Genomic DNA, 16,707 nt, shown 5'->3' on the forward strand with positions numbered 1-16,707 from the left:
AAATCATTGTCAAAAAATTCCTGAGGCTTTACCGCTTCAAAGAAGTACTGGGAGAACTTGACGGCGTCAAGCGTTGCAGATGTCACAATGAGCTTCAGGTCGCTACGTTTCTTGACGGCCTTCTTCAGGAGACCAAACAAGACATCGGTGTGGATGGTCCTCTCGTGGGCTTCGTCCAACATGATGATGGCGTATTGCTGGAGGTCAAAGTCAATCAGGCACTCTCGGAGGAGCATACCTTCTGTCATGTACTTGATTTTGGTCTCCGGGGAGGTGCAGTCCTCGAAACGAATGGTGTAGCCAACCTAGACAGAATAAATGGTATTGATTCATTTATTTATTTGTTACTTCTGGTGGTGAAGCCAAGGATACTCAGACAAGCGATCTTTATCACTGTACTTGCCAAAACAAACCATGGAGGGAAGACAAGGAACGACATTGCAGTTTTAGAAATGGGAGAGAAATTCCAGATAGTTAGTGAAGGGGAAACCCATGCAGTCAGGTAGGGACTAAAAACCCAATCCACTTTATCTTAGGAAAAGTCTACGATGAAACTTTTGAATTGGCACCAAGGCCAAGACCAGGGCCCAATTTCACAGAGAGAGCTGCATATGCAGAAAAACATTACTTTACAAACCTTTGTAGTCAGCAGAACTCAGCAGGAATCAAGTAAAAAAAATTACGTTTGAAATTGCATATTGGCTGGTAATAGATTTCGGGCAACCACAATTGGTTTTTGCTTCGCTCATTTTATGTGCTGTAGCAACTCCATTAAATTGGGCCCGGGGCAACAGATTGGATTCCAACTGACATACCTCTTGTCCTAACCGGCAACCGAACTCCTCAGACACCCTCTTGGCAACGGACATGGCAGCCACACGACGGGGCTGGGTACATCCGATCTTCCCACGTACAGTATACCCAGCCTCTGCTAAGTACTGGGTCATCTGGGTGGTTTTACCGCTACCCGTTTCTCCGATAACCACCAGGATCTGGTTTTCTATAATAGCCTGTAAGAAACAAACACAAACGCTGTTCATAAAAACCATTGCAGACATTAACAATATTTTAATAATAACAATAATAATAGTTTGGGGTTCAATTCAATTCATCCAAATTTATTTCCACTAAGGATAATCACTTTAAAAAAAACAAAACAATTGATAAATAATATTAAACAAACTAATACGTGCAGGCATTACACAGGGAGCCGAAGCTTATTAACGGAATGCATTAAACACAAACAAAAAATATACTTAAGTAAACAATATTGAACAAGGAAGACAAAATACAAAAGACAAAACAAAACAAAACAATGAAACAAAAACAGACAAACAAACGGAGTGGACATAAACTATAGTTGACATCAGATGGACATACGCAACGTTACACTAGTTATACAACGACAAGGTTAACAAAAGAGGTACCAAGCAAAATAAATTACATTTAAAGTGAACGGTATGAATGTAGAAGAAAAAAAAACAGCCAAAATACATGCAAACTTGAAAAAAGAAATAGTGACTCGAGCAGAAAATAAACCTCCAGATTAACGAACAGCGCTCTACCAACAGAGCTATCTAACCTCCATGTTGTCAATCTCTCTATGGGGTGCCAGTAAAAAGCTGTATACCCATGTAGCCATGCAAGGATCACACCTAAGTTTACGACACAACCTGGTAAGGGGTAGTCAGGGGATCAACTTAAGGGGAATAATAAACCACAAGGGAAACTGACGGGGTAAATTTTAAATGATTTGGGGTTGAACAGATCCAACTCTGGTAAATGGCAAGGAGAGTCACACTCAACTGTCACCAGATATGGAAAGATAACATCACAGCACGTTTATCCAATGAAATAATTGTATCCAATGAAATCATTGTATCCAATGAAATCTTTGTATTCAATGAAATCATTGAATCCAATGAAATCATTATATTCAATGAAATCCTCCAATGAAATCATTGTATCCAATGAAATCCTCCAATAAAATCATTGTATCCAATGAAATCCTCCAATGAAATCATTGTATCCAATGAAATCATTATATCCAATGAAATCCTCCAATGAAATCATTATATCCAATGAAATCCTCCAATGAAATCACTGTATCCAATGAAATCCTCCAATGAAATCATTGTATCCAATGAAATCCTCCAATGAAATCATTATATCCAATGAAATCCTCCAATGAAATCATTGTATCCAATGAAATCCTCCAATGAAATCATTGTATCCAATGAAATCCTCCAATGAAATCATTGTATCCAATGAAATCCTCCAATGAAATCATTGTATCCAATGAAATCCTCCAATGAAATCATTGTATCCAATGAAATCCTCCAATGAAATCATTGTATCCAATGAAATCCTCCAATGAAATCACTGTATCCAATGAAATCCTCCAATGAAATCATTGTATCCAATGAAATCCTCCAATGAAATCATTGTATCCAATGAAATCCTCCAATGAAATCACTGTATCCAATGAAATCCTCCAATGAAATCACTGTATCCAATGAAATCCTCCAATGAAATCATTGTATCCAATGAAATCCTCCAATGAAATTATTGTATCCAATGAAATCCTCCAATGAAATCATTGGGTCTGTAAGGCCAGTGCCTGTGGATAAAGACAGGGTACCAGCCTAACTCACCTGCACCAACTGCTCCTTGAGTTTATAGATAGGCAAGCTTTCCCTCTGCTCCATAATGGTCATCTTGGTGCGTTTTCCGTAAGACGCTTTATTTCCCCCAAACGCACTCTTCTTCCACTCCGGCATGTCCTGGTTGGTAAAGCCCATGTTACGGACATTGGCCACCAATGCTCTCTCACCTTATAAGAGAATTTAAAAAAGTTAAAAATTAGAACATTAAAGGCAGTGGACACTATTGGTAATTACTCAAAATAATTATCAGCATAAAACCTCACTTGGTAACGAGTAATAGGGAGAGGTTGATAGTATAAAACATTGTGAGAAACGGCTCCCTCTGAAGTGACGTAGTTTTCGAGAAAGAAGTAATTTTCCACAAATTTGATTTCGAGACCTCAAGTGTGAACTTGAGGTCTCGAAATCAACCATCTAAACGCACACAACTTCGTGTGACAAGGGTGTTTTTTCTTTCATTCTTATCTCGCAAGTTCGACGACCAATTGAGCTCAAATTTTCACAGGTTTGTTATTTCATGCATATGTTGAGATACACCAAGTGAGAAGACTGGTCTTTGACACATACCAATAGTGTCCACTGTCTTTAAGAGAGTTACATTAATTTTGGTTTTATCAATATACACCTATGTGTGTTTAGCTGTATACTCAGTACTTTCCAGAGCTATGTGGAAAAAAAAATCACCAGCATATTACTTGGGTAGGATTTGAACCCACAACCTTTGCAATTCTAGGGCAGTGTCTTACCAAATAGACCACTGAGACTGCCCCGTAGCTAGAGGCAGTTCGAATCCTATGTTTTAGCAGCAGGTACCACAACGATGTATAGATGAAAATTTGCATCAGGGACAAAGAATATTAATTTGAAAACTTGTCTCCAAACTTGACAGTTTCCCCTTTACTAACAATTGATAGACTTGATGTTTTTTAGTATTAAGAAAAGAGGTTTCCCTCAGTGTTTTCTGGAGTGGTTGGCTGATGATTGTGATGTACCATCTTCTAACAATTAAACGGTGCTATATGAAGTGATCTCATGCTCTTCTCCATTTTTTGAGGTTTTGGAGAAATAAATAAATAATAACAAATTTGGAAAAAATGTGCATGTACCTGTCTTAAAGGGTTTATGTACTTTTTCCTAACACAAAACACAATGTCCACAGATTTACATTAAACTTACACAGTTTGAAGATTATGATAGTAGAAAGCTACCCTTGAGATTTTACTTACTGAGGTGCTGTAGTTTTTGAGAAATGAGTAAAACAGACATTTTTCGTCTCAGTTTAAAGGTATTAACCAGTTATGCTATGTTTATGGTATAATACCATAACTGGTTAACGGGTTTTTACATGGTAGAATCATTTTTGTGTCACTGAGGCGAAAATTATTTTGTGATTTGTTTTACTCATTTCTCAAAAACTACAGAACCTCAGTTAGTAATATTTGAAGGGAAGCTTTCCACCATCATTATCTTTAAACCCTTTAAGTTCAATGTAAATCTGTGGCTTTTTGAAAAAGTACCCAAATCCTTGGGAAGTATTACTTTTAGTAATCACTCTTGGAAATTAATGGCAACACTTTCGGTGAGAATCCTACAGCTGCTTTCGATAGTATAAAGCATTTTGACAAGCAATTCACTTTGAAGTATTGTGGTTATGGATAAAAAATATCAGTATTTATGCCCCAAAATTTGAATCTATGAAGCGTTACTGTCAGTTACGGGTGTGGGGTGAGTTTTCCACTTACTGTCTGGCATAGGGTCGATCCAATTCTTGTTCATGCCTGTCGGGATATTTTCGCTCTCCGCTCTGTCCAGCGTTTGTTTCATCTCCCTGCGCTCCTTAGCGAGGGCACTCTGCATCATGGCTGCCTTGGACAACGTTCCGTCGGGATTCTGCACAAACAAGAAATGGAAATTACTATTTAATCATTTGTTGGTTTGAATCCTTGTGGCTGACCCTAGTTTGATCATATTGAGTATTTTCTTCTAGCTTTTGAGTGCAGCCTTCAAGTGATTGAAGATAAACACACTGCCCGAGACAAAAAAGATGCTTTGGTCTATGAGGTGGGGCTATGAGACTGGCCCAACCACCTGTGAATACCTGAGACCATACTATGGATCACGTCCTTGTCTGCCCTCCACTACCCAACCCTTCTTTCCTTTCTTTCTTTATTCCTTTCTAGTGCAACCTTCATAATTGAAGATTGTCGCACTGCCAGAGAAACAAAAGATGCTTTGGTCTATGAGGTGGGGCTATGAGACTGGCCCAACCACCTGTGAATACCTGAGACCATACTATGGATCACGTCCTTGTCTGCCCTCCACTACCCAACCCTTCTTTCCCTTCTTTCTTTATTCCTCACTATTGCAGCCTTCGTGATTGAAAATCGTCTCACTGCCAGACACACCGGGGCAAACCCCTTCTCACTGCAATAAGTGTGTACTGGGGATTTTTAAGTATGTTGATAGTTTTTATAACAACACACAGGATCTACAGCTTTCACCCGAAAGGATGAGGCAATGGTTAAGTGTCTTGCTATAGGATGCAAGTGTAATTGAATTACTATGTATGCTTTCAGATGCATAATAAAAGGCTTCAGCTGAAGTATTTTATTACTTGAGTGAGAAATTACCTCTTTCTCAAAAACTAAGTTACGTCAGAAGGAGCTGTTTCTCACAATGTTTTATACTATCAGCAGCTCGCCTTTGCTTCTTACCAAGTAAGTTTTTATGCTAACAATTATTTTAAGTAACCACCAATGGTGTCCAGAGCCTTTAAAAGACCTATCAGGAACTGTCAAAGGACTGTGAACAAGAAATGGAAAATGAAATATAACCATCACAAAATATAAGCATTCCCCTAATCACATGATTCAGACATTCAGACATCTTGACACTGACCTTAACTATTCTGACTGGGCTGAGTTCAACACTCTGCCGTCCGTGCCCTCGTAGGAAGGGAGGGTCCTCTTCCCGTAGCTCGATCTCAATCTCCTCATCAGAATCGTCCTCCTTAGCTAGGACTCCGGTCGTCTCATCAAAATCAGGAAGCTCTGTCACATCGATGCAGCTTGCTGCCATCATCTGAAAAGGAGTATTTGGATATTTAAGAAATTTTACAAACTTTGGTGGAAGTGTCGTGGCCGAGCGGTTAAGAGCACCGAATTCAAACTGTGGTGTTTCTGATCAGAGTGTGGGTTCGAATCCCCAGCCGTGACACTTGTGTCCTTGTAAAAGAACCCAGTGCACTTATCACCAAAAGAAAGAAGGGGTTCACCCGATGTTCCTGGCTGGATTGGCAGCATATTACGCCACAGTACCTTGTTAACCATTACATGGAGCTAAGGATTAGGTCTTATATCTCAAACTTCATACCACTCCTTGCAGTAATAATACCCGGCGCTTTGTATCCTTTGGCAAAAGGCGCGTTATACATACAGTTATTATTATTATTGAAAGATGGACTGGGAATAAGAGGAATGTTTAAATACCTTGGGCCGATTCCACAAGGACCCAAGATTGATCATAACTGCAAATCAATGTAGTTGCTTAGTAAAGTGTGATGTCACAATACAAATCACTATGGCTTTACTGACTATTTGTCTTAAGATGGATTTTATTGCTTTGTGAAAGCGACCCTGGATTGCCTTGTTTATCTGGTATGTTCCATTTGGGGACAATTTTCTAGAATTCGGGAGACATACGCCTTTTGGAGACAGTTACTTTTAACTTAAGTTGATCTATTTTTAATGTGTGTACATGTACTTGTGATTGTTTTGCCCGAATAAACATTTAGTTTTCATAAAGAGGACAACTTTACATTGACCCCTCTGTTCACCTGTTTCAGTTCCCATTTTTCGGGAGACGTAACACGCTGTACACGCTTCCTGATGCTACTGTCGTCTGTTTCCGCTACGGTCACAAGAGGGAGGTTCGATGGACGATCTGGATTACGCATTGTATCATCAGCTTCTGGATTAGATGAACCTGCTAATCCTTTAGATAATCCTGGATTAAGGTCTCTACCTGCAGAGAAAGGAAAAACGAGATAAATAAAAAACCTTGAATCCCGTCTGTAAGTATTGCACGAACAAATTTATATCCTGGACATTTAATAACAATATTAGGCCTGGAATGTCATCTTTGGGAGGGCAAGGCCTTTTTCATTCTGCAAAGGGCACATCCATTGGAAAATCTGAAAGTCTATGGGAAAGTCTAAAGGTGCACTGAGGCCAAGACCAGAGCAATAAAGGCCATGGCCTCTGTAAAATTCTAGGCCTGCAATATTCTTTTGGTCTGCAGTGCATCTCTCTAAGGAAATAGACTCTTTATATCACAATTTAAAGAAAACTACAGTTTTCATTGTAACAAGAGCATAATGTCGTCTCTGTGATAGCAACTTTTTATTTAGTTCTTTTTTATTTGGGTTGAACAAAGACAAATTTACTAGAGCGGGATTTGAACCTGCGGCTTCAGGATTAAGATTATTTGTTGGAGGTATCTCAGCACAAACTTGTTTTGTGCGTACATCCGGTTTAGTTTAAGCAAGATTTTAGGTTTTTGACAATTTCAAACTCAGGCATCAAGTACACGTATGTGCTATTGTAGGAGATTGCCTGGAATTTGGCAAGCAATCTGCGACCAAAGTTTGCCTAATCAGGCAATCACAAAAGAAGAAGACAAATTAAGGCATGGGAAGAGGTTTGAATACAAAGGCACTGGACATGTTTGGTAATTGTCAAAGACCAATATTCTCAATTGGTGTATTCTCATACGCATAAAATAACAAATCTGTAAAAAAAATTGACTCAAATGGTCGTTGAAGTTGCAAGAGAACAATGAAAAGAAAAAAAAACACCCTTGTTGCACAAATGTGTGTGCTTTCAGATGCCTAACCAAATATTAAAAGACTTCAGGTCTGAAAAATTTACCTTTTTTTTCAAAAACTACGCTACATCAGAGGGAGCTGTTCTTCACAATGTTACAAACTATAAACAGCTCTCCTTTGCTCGTTACAAAGTAAGTTTTTATCAGACAATTATTTTGAGTAATTACCAAAGGTGTCCAGTGTCTTTAAAGGAGATCATTTAGGAAAATCACATAATGACTGGCCTGCAGGAGTAAAGTCAGTAGATTTATTACCTGAATCTTGGTCGACATCCTTCATGGAGAGTCGGATCTTGGTCCCAGCGAGGGAGAGAACCTTAGCCTTGACTCTCATACCTCGAGTCACTACATCATTAACATCGGCAACACGACCTTCACGACGGAGCTGGGTAAACAAAAAACTTGATTGTTATAAACCCAAAATCCCAACTAAAACCCTTAAAGGTAAGAAAAAACTTGTCTAAGATCACAGACTTACATAAATCTTACACGGTCTAATGATGATAGTATACAAATATTAACTGCTTTAAGGGCTATGGTTAAATCTATAACACCGAGGTGATCCCGGAGCGTTCTATTTGGCGCAGCAATGGGATAGTACCCAGGTTACTAATGGGTCAGTTCTTACTTGCTAGAAACTGTTTTGTTAGCAAAACAAATTCTGTAATGTTCCTTTAAACACTTGTTCATGACTATGTCTTTTAAAAGCTGCTACGGCCTCGTAAACACCATTTCTCATTTTGTCCACATTGCCTTAGATTGGGCGAGTTGGGCTTTCAAAAGTGTCTAAAATCATCTGTTCTGAAAACATGTTGGAAAGAAGTTTTATAAGTAGAATGTAATGATCCACACAAGTATCCTGCTCCAATCTGGTGGCTTTCCTTTTACTTCATGAACTAACACGGTCTGCCAAATTTTTGCAAAGTGGTAGATATTTGAAAATCATGCAAATTCAAACTCACAAATGCCTTCACACGCTTTTTACAGCCCTTGGGTGGAATTCACAAAGAATAAAAAACTAGTCTTATCTCGAGGTAGGCTTGTCCTAAAACCAAGAGAAGATTTTCCCACTGATTCCTCAATAAAAATCCAGGAAACAGATTGTGAACACACTACAAATTTATTTCAAATGTCTGATTTTGAACACACTACAAATTTATTTCAAATGTCTTAATAAAAACAAGCCTTGTAAGTTGGGGGGACAGCCTCTTACCTCTGATATATGGACAAGGCCTTCGCATCTGCGCTTTAAGCCCTCCAGCTGTACAAAACATCCATACTGCATCACACTCGTTACTTTCCCCTCATATATACTCCCAACTTCTGGGTCCATCGAGGGCGGGCGGTTTACAAAGCGGTCGGCATGGCTGCCGCTGTCGTCGTGTTTTTCCTGATCTCGATCTCGGCTTCTGTCTCGTTTCCTATGGAATTGAAGTAAAGCTATTTAGCATGTTGCAGCTAATTGGAGGAAACAAAACACTTTGCCAAAGCACTTTTAGTCTCCAATACATTCCCACGTCATACACCATTTTTCCTATGATGTCCAAGTAAATATATGTAGCCCAATTAATACCGGCATTACAAATCTTCCAAGAACCAGGGCCAAATTTCAAAGAGCTGCTTAAGCAGAAAGTATTGCTCTATAGTTGCTACTAAGCAGAAACGAGCAGGATACCAGTCACAAATTCTACATGTGACATGGTAGTTTGGCTAGTAACCTTATTTATAAATTTGTGAGAGGATATTTTTGTTGTGCTTAGCAACTCTTTGTGCTTAAGCAGCTCTCTGAAATTGAGCCCAGATACGGTTCGTATAGCCCAAATGTAACTTCGAACAAATTAAGGACAGCATCACCAACCTCTTGTGTTTCCGATCCCTGCTGTTGCTTCGACTACGGTGGCGCCGATCTCGGTCCAAGCTCCTTGACCTTGACCTTGAGCTCCTCCTATGTTTATGTCTGTCACCGTGCCTATCACTGTGTCTGTCACCGTGTCGATCACTGTGTCTGTCAGCTTTTCTATCAGCTTGTCTATCACCGTGTCTATCCCTGTGTCTTTCACGACTTCGACTTCTGCTCCTGCTTCGACTGTCACTATGGTGACGATGGCGGCTCTTCTTTTTCTTGTGTGATTTCACGTCCTCGGTTTTCTCCGTTTTACTAAAATAAAATTAATTACAATTTCAAATAAATCTGGGCAGAGAAATTTACCTGCACCCTTAACTTTCCCACCGAGTCCTTCAAAAATCATTGAAGGCAAATAATTGAAGTATTAAGGTCTATAACGAAAACGATTACGATCACGACGCAAAGAGAACGCATTCTATTGGTTGAATTGCTCCACGCAGAATACGCACACGCTCATTCAACGGAATTTTGCGTCGATATCGTTATCGTTCTCGTTATAGCTGCAGTGGGACCGGGCCTTTAGAGGCATTGGAACCATATAAAACCCATATTTTTTGGATTATTATTCATTTTCTTGTTTTCAGAACTGGGGGAAGGGGGCATTCTAAACCGAATCGAAGTTTGGCGACAGCTCCTTGAAATGAAATTATGTCCTCCGAAAATGTTTACTTGTGCATCGGGAGAACCAAAGCAGCCTACTGTAGAGACTCAACACAAACTCATATCAGGAATTAGCTACCCGTGCTTGAGAGTGAGAGTAGTAGGTCCGACTTTCACACACTGTGGCCACATTCCATACGTTTCCAGTTGCATGTTTGAAAAATATCCCAGGGTTCTAACCCGATTCCCGAGCAGGGGTTGAGGACAGACAGGGGATATTGACCCAATTCACCTGATATCATCATAAGAACCGCAATACTGGTGGCTAATGTAACTGTGCGTTATTCAGTGAAGTACGCATTTTAGGCAAAGCAGCGTTTACACGTAAACCTAAAGACCTTATTGAATAACCCCTTTTTTTGCTTTGAAAGTCGCCATCTTGTAGGTCATACCGTATGCGCGTCCAAAAGCATAAATCAAAGCAGCATTCAGCATTCCCGCTTTGATTTCTACGCATACAGTCTGTTGACCACCAAAATGGTGAGCGTGGCACAGCTGCCGCGTGTGATGTGCGTGCGTGCATGGAGTCAATAGCAACCATTGTGTGAACATGGCCGGCAGTTATTCCCTGGGTGTAACCCCAGGAAATAGAGTAGTGTGAAAAGGGTTATAACTCACATTGGTATTGAGCTGATAGCAGCTGGCATCAAGGCTTCAAGCTCATCCATGGCTTCCATGGCGACCTTCTCATCCATCTCAGCTTCAACCTGCAGAGTACCAGCAGAAAAATAGTGCTCAAAATGATTCATTTACGCTGGGGTTTTGGGGGTTTTTTTTATTTTTTGTCCCTCATTTATGCCAATCTCACTTTTCCTGGTTTCTGTGTATGTGTGTTTTTTATTCTGCATTTTTGACTAGTTTTCCCCTTTTATCTTTTTACTTGATGCACAAAATGTCCGCAATTCAAGCTATGGCTACCATGGGATATTTTTTAATAAATAAACCATCAATATATTAATGAATTTTAAAAAAGAGGGCAGGAGAGTAGATTTGACAGGTGTCTACCTCAAAGGCAAAGTATATCTAATTGGTTTTTTTAACCGTTTGATTGTTTTAATACCATATTAAATGTAGATACAATAAAACTAACTGACATGCATACTACATGTACATGATGCTGACAGGAAATGTCAAGATACAGAGCAGAGACTACACTAGTAAACAAGCATTATCAGAACTAGGTTGCATGTAAGAAGGATAATTGTAACCCTCGGTCCCACAGACGGTCATAGATGTACAGTGTAAGGGTCGTCACCAAGTGCTACAATAATTTGCAGCAACATGTAGGTTAAAACCATTATACACTTTCAGCACACACAAAAAAAAAAGGTTCACAGATTTACAAATAATTTACAGGGTTTACACAAGGTAGTGGTGAAAGACTTCTCTTGAAATATTAATCCATGAAATGCTTTACTGTTCGAGAAAACATTAAAACAATTATCAATTCTCGTTGTCAAGAATTACAGGATTATTTAAAAACAATGTCATGACACAGCGAAACGTGCGGAAACGAGGTCGGGTTTTCCCCGTTATTTTTTCCCGACTCCGATGACTGATTGAGCCTAAATTTTCACAGGTTTGTTATTTTTTTTATCAGTTGTGATACACGAGTGTGGGTCTTTGGACAATACTGTTTACCGAAAGTGTCCAATGGCTTTAAAGGCAGTGGACACTATTGGTAAATACTCAAAATAATTATTAGCATAAAACCTTAATTGGTAACGAGTAATGGGGAGAGGTTGATGGTATAAAACATTGTTAGAGACGGCTCCCTCTGAAGTGATGTAGTCTTCGAGAAAGAAGTAATTTTCCACGAATTTGATTTCGAGACCTCAGATTTAGAATTTAAGGTGTCAAATCAAGCATCTGAAAGCACATAACTTCGGGTGACAAGGATGTTTTTTTCTTTCATAGTTATCTCGCAACTTCGACGACCAGCTGAGCTCAAATTTTCACAAGTTTGTTATTTTATGCATATACATGTATGTTGGGATACACCAAGTGAGAAGACTGCTCTTTGACAATTACCAATAGTGCCCAGTGTCTTTAAAGCCATTATACACTTTCGGTAAACAGTGTTGTCCAAGTCCCACACTTCGTGTATCACAACTTATATATAAAATAACAAACCTGTGAAAATTTAAGCTCAGTCGGGAGTAAATATTAGGAAAACCCACTCTTGTTTCTGCGCGTTTCGCCGTGTCATGACATGTGTTTAAAATAAATCTGTCATTCTCGCTATCGAGAATTGTTATTGTTTTAATGTTTTCTCAAAAAGTAAAGCATTTCATGGAACAATACTTCAAGAGAAGTCTTTCACCATTACCTTCTGTAAACCCTGTAAATTATTCGTAAATCTGTGAACTTTTTTTTTTTCTGTACTGAAAGTGTACAATGGCTTTAAAGGGTCTGTATAATTATACCTTTGGTCAGGCTTGCAATTGGTAATGACTCTTAAAATTATTGGCAACAAGAACTTTCTTGGTACAGAAGTACAGCTGCTTTGGAAAGTATGCATTTTGAGAAACTTTTCACAATAAAGTACTGCAGATATGGAAAAAGATGTCAATTGTCATCCCCCAAAATTTGAATCTGAGAAGCGTTAATGACAGTAACAGTTCTCCAATTCTAATTGCAGGTTATCGGCATTATCTAAAAAAAAAATTCACCATTTTGAAAGGGTTTTATGGTAAACATTGACATCTACAACTATGATTGATTGAAACAAACAGAAGGTTCCAATTTACCAAACATAGGCCCCTTTACATCCCTTGATATGTTGAGTTATTACCAGTTTTTCATCAGGAATACAGAGTCCTGGGTACTTTTCTCGTCTCTTCTCCACCTTGACCGATTTGGATTTCTTCACCTTAGCGCCAAGGCTAGATTTCTTCGGCTTCGGTGGCCTCATGTGGTGGATAAGACGTTGAAGGTTGGAGACGAAAGACCCTGGTAGATCAGCGCCATTCTTCTGTAGTGCTGAATTGAAACTGTCGTAGTCTGGGTTCTTGTCGGCGATATCAATGATGAATTCGGCTACAAGTACAAAATCAAGCATTGTTTCTGGTTACACTCAAGTCAAAGTCTAATTAATTTGGGGTTGAAGAAAAAATTAAAAGATCGGGACATGAAGCAGTGTAGCAGTGTAGTGAAGTAGTCCTGATTAACATGACGACAAACAGTCACTACCAACTGAGCTTTCCTCACTAGCCCTAAGCATTAGGCTAATGTTATGTAGGCGATCTCTCCTAATTTTGCTCATATCTCTGTTCGGGGTAGGCCTATTAGTTTACTCCTAGAAGTATGGTTCACTCCGATCGCTATCGCCTCCTTGAACCTCATTCACAAGGTCATGTTGTACAAACAAGACCCACTTCATCAACTTTTAGTCCTTTATGTTAATGCACCTGAGAGACGGACATATCAGGGGACAACTCTGTCCAGGGGAAACTCTGTCCTGGGGCGACTCTGTCCGGGAGCGACTCTGTCTGGGACGACTCTGTCCAGGCGACTTTGGGAAAGATATTTTTGTATCCTGCTACCACTTTCAGTTTCACTGAATTTTACCTAACAAAAGGAACATCTCACTTGATTTTGATTTGAGTAAATTAGATAATTACTCATTTTATTTCAGACTTAAGGGGAGTTTTTTTTTGTAAGTAAGGACATGAATTAGAATGATGAAAACATGAACTTATAATATTATATAAATGAACATGATGATGATGAAACTGAAAGGATTAAATGAAGTTGTTATATCGTAGCATCATATGTTATCGACCCTCATATGTTTTCGGTCCCCAACTTTGATTCCCGTTTACCGTGAAATTGTGCAAGCTGCACCGGTGACAGAAGCTATGCAGTTTACTCACGGTCCGTATTTTCATCAGGCTTAATCATGCTGAGAATAAAGTTTCCTGTCGTTGGTTATGCTCAAACATTTATAAAATGATTCATTTTTGGTACTAATCACTAGTGCATTATTATGCCAACATTCAAATGAGTCAAAGAAACATCATCCAACCTCGAAAGTTCAAGACAAAATTACTATCTGCTAAATTGAGTTTCATTCTACTTTAGTCACTAGATGGATCACGTGAGGTGGTTACTATATGGGATTCTATGATGTGCAAATGTGGGGAAAATATTGAAATATTTTAAGTGAAAATGACAACAATTTTTTGTTGTTGATTTACTGCATACTGTAATAAATTCTGATAAGCGTAATAAATATTAAGTCTACATTAAAGAGAAAATATCATAGATTGGTTTCTTATCTCCTGAAACCAAACATTACTGAGTCTGAAATGGGGGAAAACAGATTGTTATGAAGTGTGAGTGCATCAAGGGGGGTGGGGTGTTTTACTTTCATGCCTTATGATATCTCTGGATTCTAATATATAGTAGCCAAATGCCTTAGGACAAAAATGTAATTCAATTTGTTAAGTAGTAGTTGAATAATATTTTTGATTTATTTTGCACGCCATACTAGCTTCTGAATATTCAATAAAACACCTAGTTGCGATAACGTAACCCTCCTGCCAACGGCGGAGCCGGAGGGTTATGAGTCGAAATGGTCAAACACGTACAATTTCAACAGCTAGTCAACAGATTTGCTCAATTTTTACCCCTTTCGAAAATCATGACATAAATTCTATGAACACGACCTTAATCCTCAATATCTAATGAATAACATTCAACACACTATTGAGAAAGTATTTTGAAATAAAGTACAAAAACTTACCAGATCCCGGAGCGAAACAGTCACAAATTTCCCAGGTTCTATTTTGAACCTGTCGCTTCGCCATTTTGTGACTTCTCGATGTTCATTGCTGTGGGACTAAATCATTCTGTAAAAGGGGTGTTGTAAGGCAGCGCGGCAGTGCGTGTGCGCTGTCCGTTTACTATGCCCGCTGTTCACTCACTTAAAGCACTGCCGCACTGCAGCACCCCTTGTAACACCCCTTTTACAGAACGGTTTAGTCAAACTCGGCTGCAGCTCGGTCGGCAGGTCGTCAATTCAATTGGCTGGTACCTGCCGTTGGGTTCAGCGCTTGGGGTCAGCGCATGGTAACCAGCGACAGGTTCAAAAATAGAACCTGGGAAATTTTGTGACTGTTTCGCGGATAACTTTCCGTATGGCGCCACCACTTTTTCACTCATATTTACAAAAAGGGATATCTCATTGAGGTAAATTAGATACTATATTATTTCATATCGAGTGAAAAAGTGGTGGCGCCATACGGAAACTTTTCCTGTTTCGCTCCCGGAATCTGGTAAGTTTTTGTCCTTTTTTTCAAAATATTTTCTAAATTGTGTTTTTGAATTGTATTCATTAGACATTGAGGATTAAGTTCGTGTTCATAGAATTTGTGTCATGATTTTTGGAAGTGGTAAAAAATGAGCAAATCTGTTGACTAAAATATTTCGCTGTTTTTCGATTGAAGCGTCTCGTAACCCTCCGGCTATGCCGTCGGCAGGAGGGTTACGTTATCGCAACTATCAAATACCAACCAATGACGGGTGTGAAAACATATGACGTTGCTCCAATGTCGTGCATGCAAGCACTGTTAATGGCGGACTGTCTCTCGCAACGTAAAACCAAAACTTTTAAAATTTCAACACACCATGAAGTGAAATGGTTATTGTTAAAAAATTGGATAGATGATTTGAAAAAAAAATATTTAGTTTTTGATTGTGAACAATTTTCCTGTTATCCTACTGAAAACACATGACACCAGGATAACAAAATAATGTCAATTGTTATGAATAAAACATTACAATACCAATCATTCTTATCTTACCAAGATCTTTGTCATTCATTCCTAAATGGTTGTCAAGTTCAGTGCAAACTTTGGACACGAGCGACAGATACTCCAACTTTGCAAGTTCATCCATTGTACTGCTGCTGTGTTGTGCGGTGCTAGCGGGCCTGATCTTCCACTGGCACTACAGTGCATGCACTGCAAAATCCGTCCAACGTAGTTTTCGTTGTCGCGACGAAACGGCGTTTTTTTTTCACTCAAAATTTGACCCTTTCCGCACCACGACTACTCACAAACTTAAAATCACAAATGTCCTGAATAACCCATATTTGTGCATACGGAGCTGAACTTCAAGTAAATTACTTAAAATGCGAAAAGAAAATCCGGAAAAAAATAACTACGTCTTCCAAACGACACGCTGTTGTTGGAATCAGTCACTTTATGCAAAAGTAAAGGTTTGAAGGGCGCCCTCACGTGTGCGTATATTGATGTTTGCGAGAATAAACTTGTAAAGCCCCTGGTGCGTAATTGGGGTAATTACAAAACGTCCAGTTACAGGCGGTGAGATTTTTGTCCCCCTTTTTGCCAATTTAAATGAATATTTGTTTATCAGTGCAATTTGTTTATTATCCTTTAAGGACGTATTGCTGACCATACTTGAAGGTAGAATAAAATGATTTTGCTGCCTAATCATTGAGCATAATGATATTTTATACTCCAATCATGGAGATGGAGGTACCTCTCCATGATCAAGTAGACCCATATAGGACCCCACCCCTCCACCACGTGACCCGGAATCCTATAGGTAGGGCCAACAACCCGG

At 39.1% G+C, this 16,707-nt stretch overlaps 1 protein-coding gene across 1 annotated transcript in view; it reads right to left on the bottom strand.

The window, feature by feature from the left end:
• Positions 1 to 16,305, bottom strand: part of LOC139949253 (ATP-dependent RNA helicase DHX8-like) — a 35,831-nt gene extending 19,526 nt beyond the window's left edge. The window contains exons 1-12 of the mRNA XM_071947649.1: positions 15,924 to 16,305; positions 12,911 to 13,155; positions 10,735 to 10,823; positions 9,409 to 9,708; positions 8,764 to 8,971; positions 7,806 to 7,935; positions 6,502 to 6,689; positions 5,565 to 5,747; positions 4,409 to 4,556; positions 2,655 to 2,833; positions 816 to 1,010; positions 33 to 305 (exon numbers count right to left, since the gene is read on the bottom strand). Coding sequence (XP_071803750.1) covers positions 33 to 305; positions 816 to 1,010; positions 2,655 to 2,833; positions 4,409 to 4,556; positions 5,565 to 5,747; positions 6,502 to 6,689; positions 7,806 to 7,935; positions 8,764 to 8,971; positions 9,409 to 9,708; positions 10,735 to 10,823; positions 12,911 to 13,155; positions 15,924 to 16,017 — 2,232 coding nt within the window. The 5' untranslated portion in view covers positions 16,018 to 16,305. The remainder of the gene's footprint in view (positions 1 to 32; positions 306 to 815; positions 1,011 to 2,654; positions 2,834 to 4,408; positions 4,557 to 5,564; positions 5,748 to 6,501; positions 6,690 to 7,805; positions 7,936 to 8,763; positions 8,972 to 9,408; positions 9,709 to 10,734; positions 10,824 to 12,910; positions 13,156 to 15,923) is intronic.
• Between the last annotated feature and the right edge of the window lie 402 nt (positions 16,306 to 16,707).

Source organism: Asterias amurensis, chromosome 16, assembly GCF_032118995.1.
Source record: "Asterias amurensis chromosome 16, ASM3211899v1".
In the NCBI taxonomy this organism is placed as follows: domain Eukaryota; kingdom Metazoa; phylum Echinodermata; class Asteroidea; order Forcipulatida; family Asteriidae; genus Asterias; species Asterias amurensis.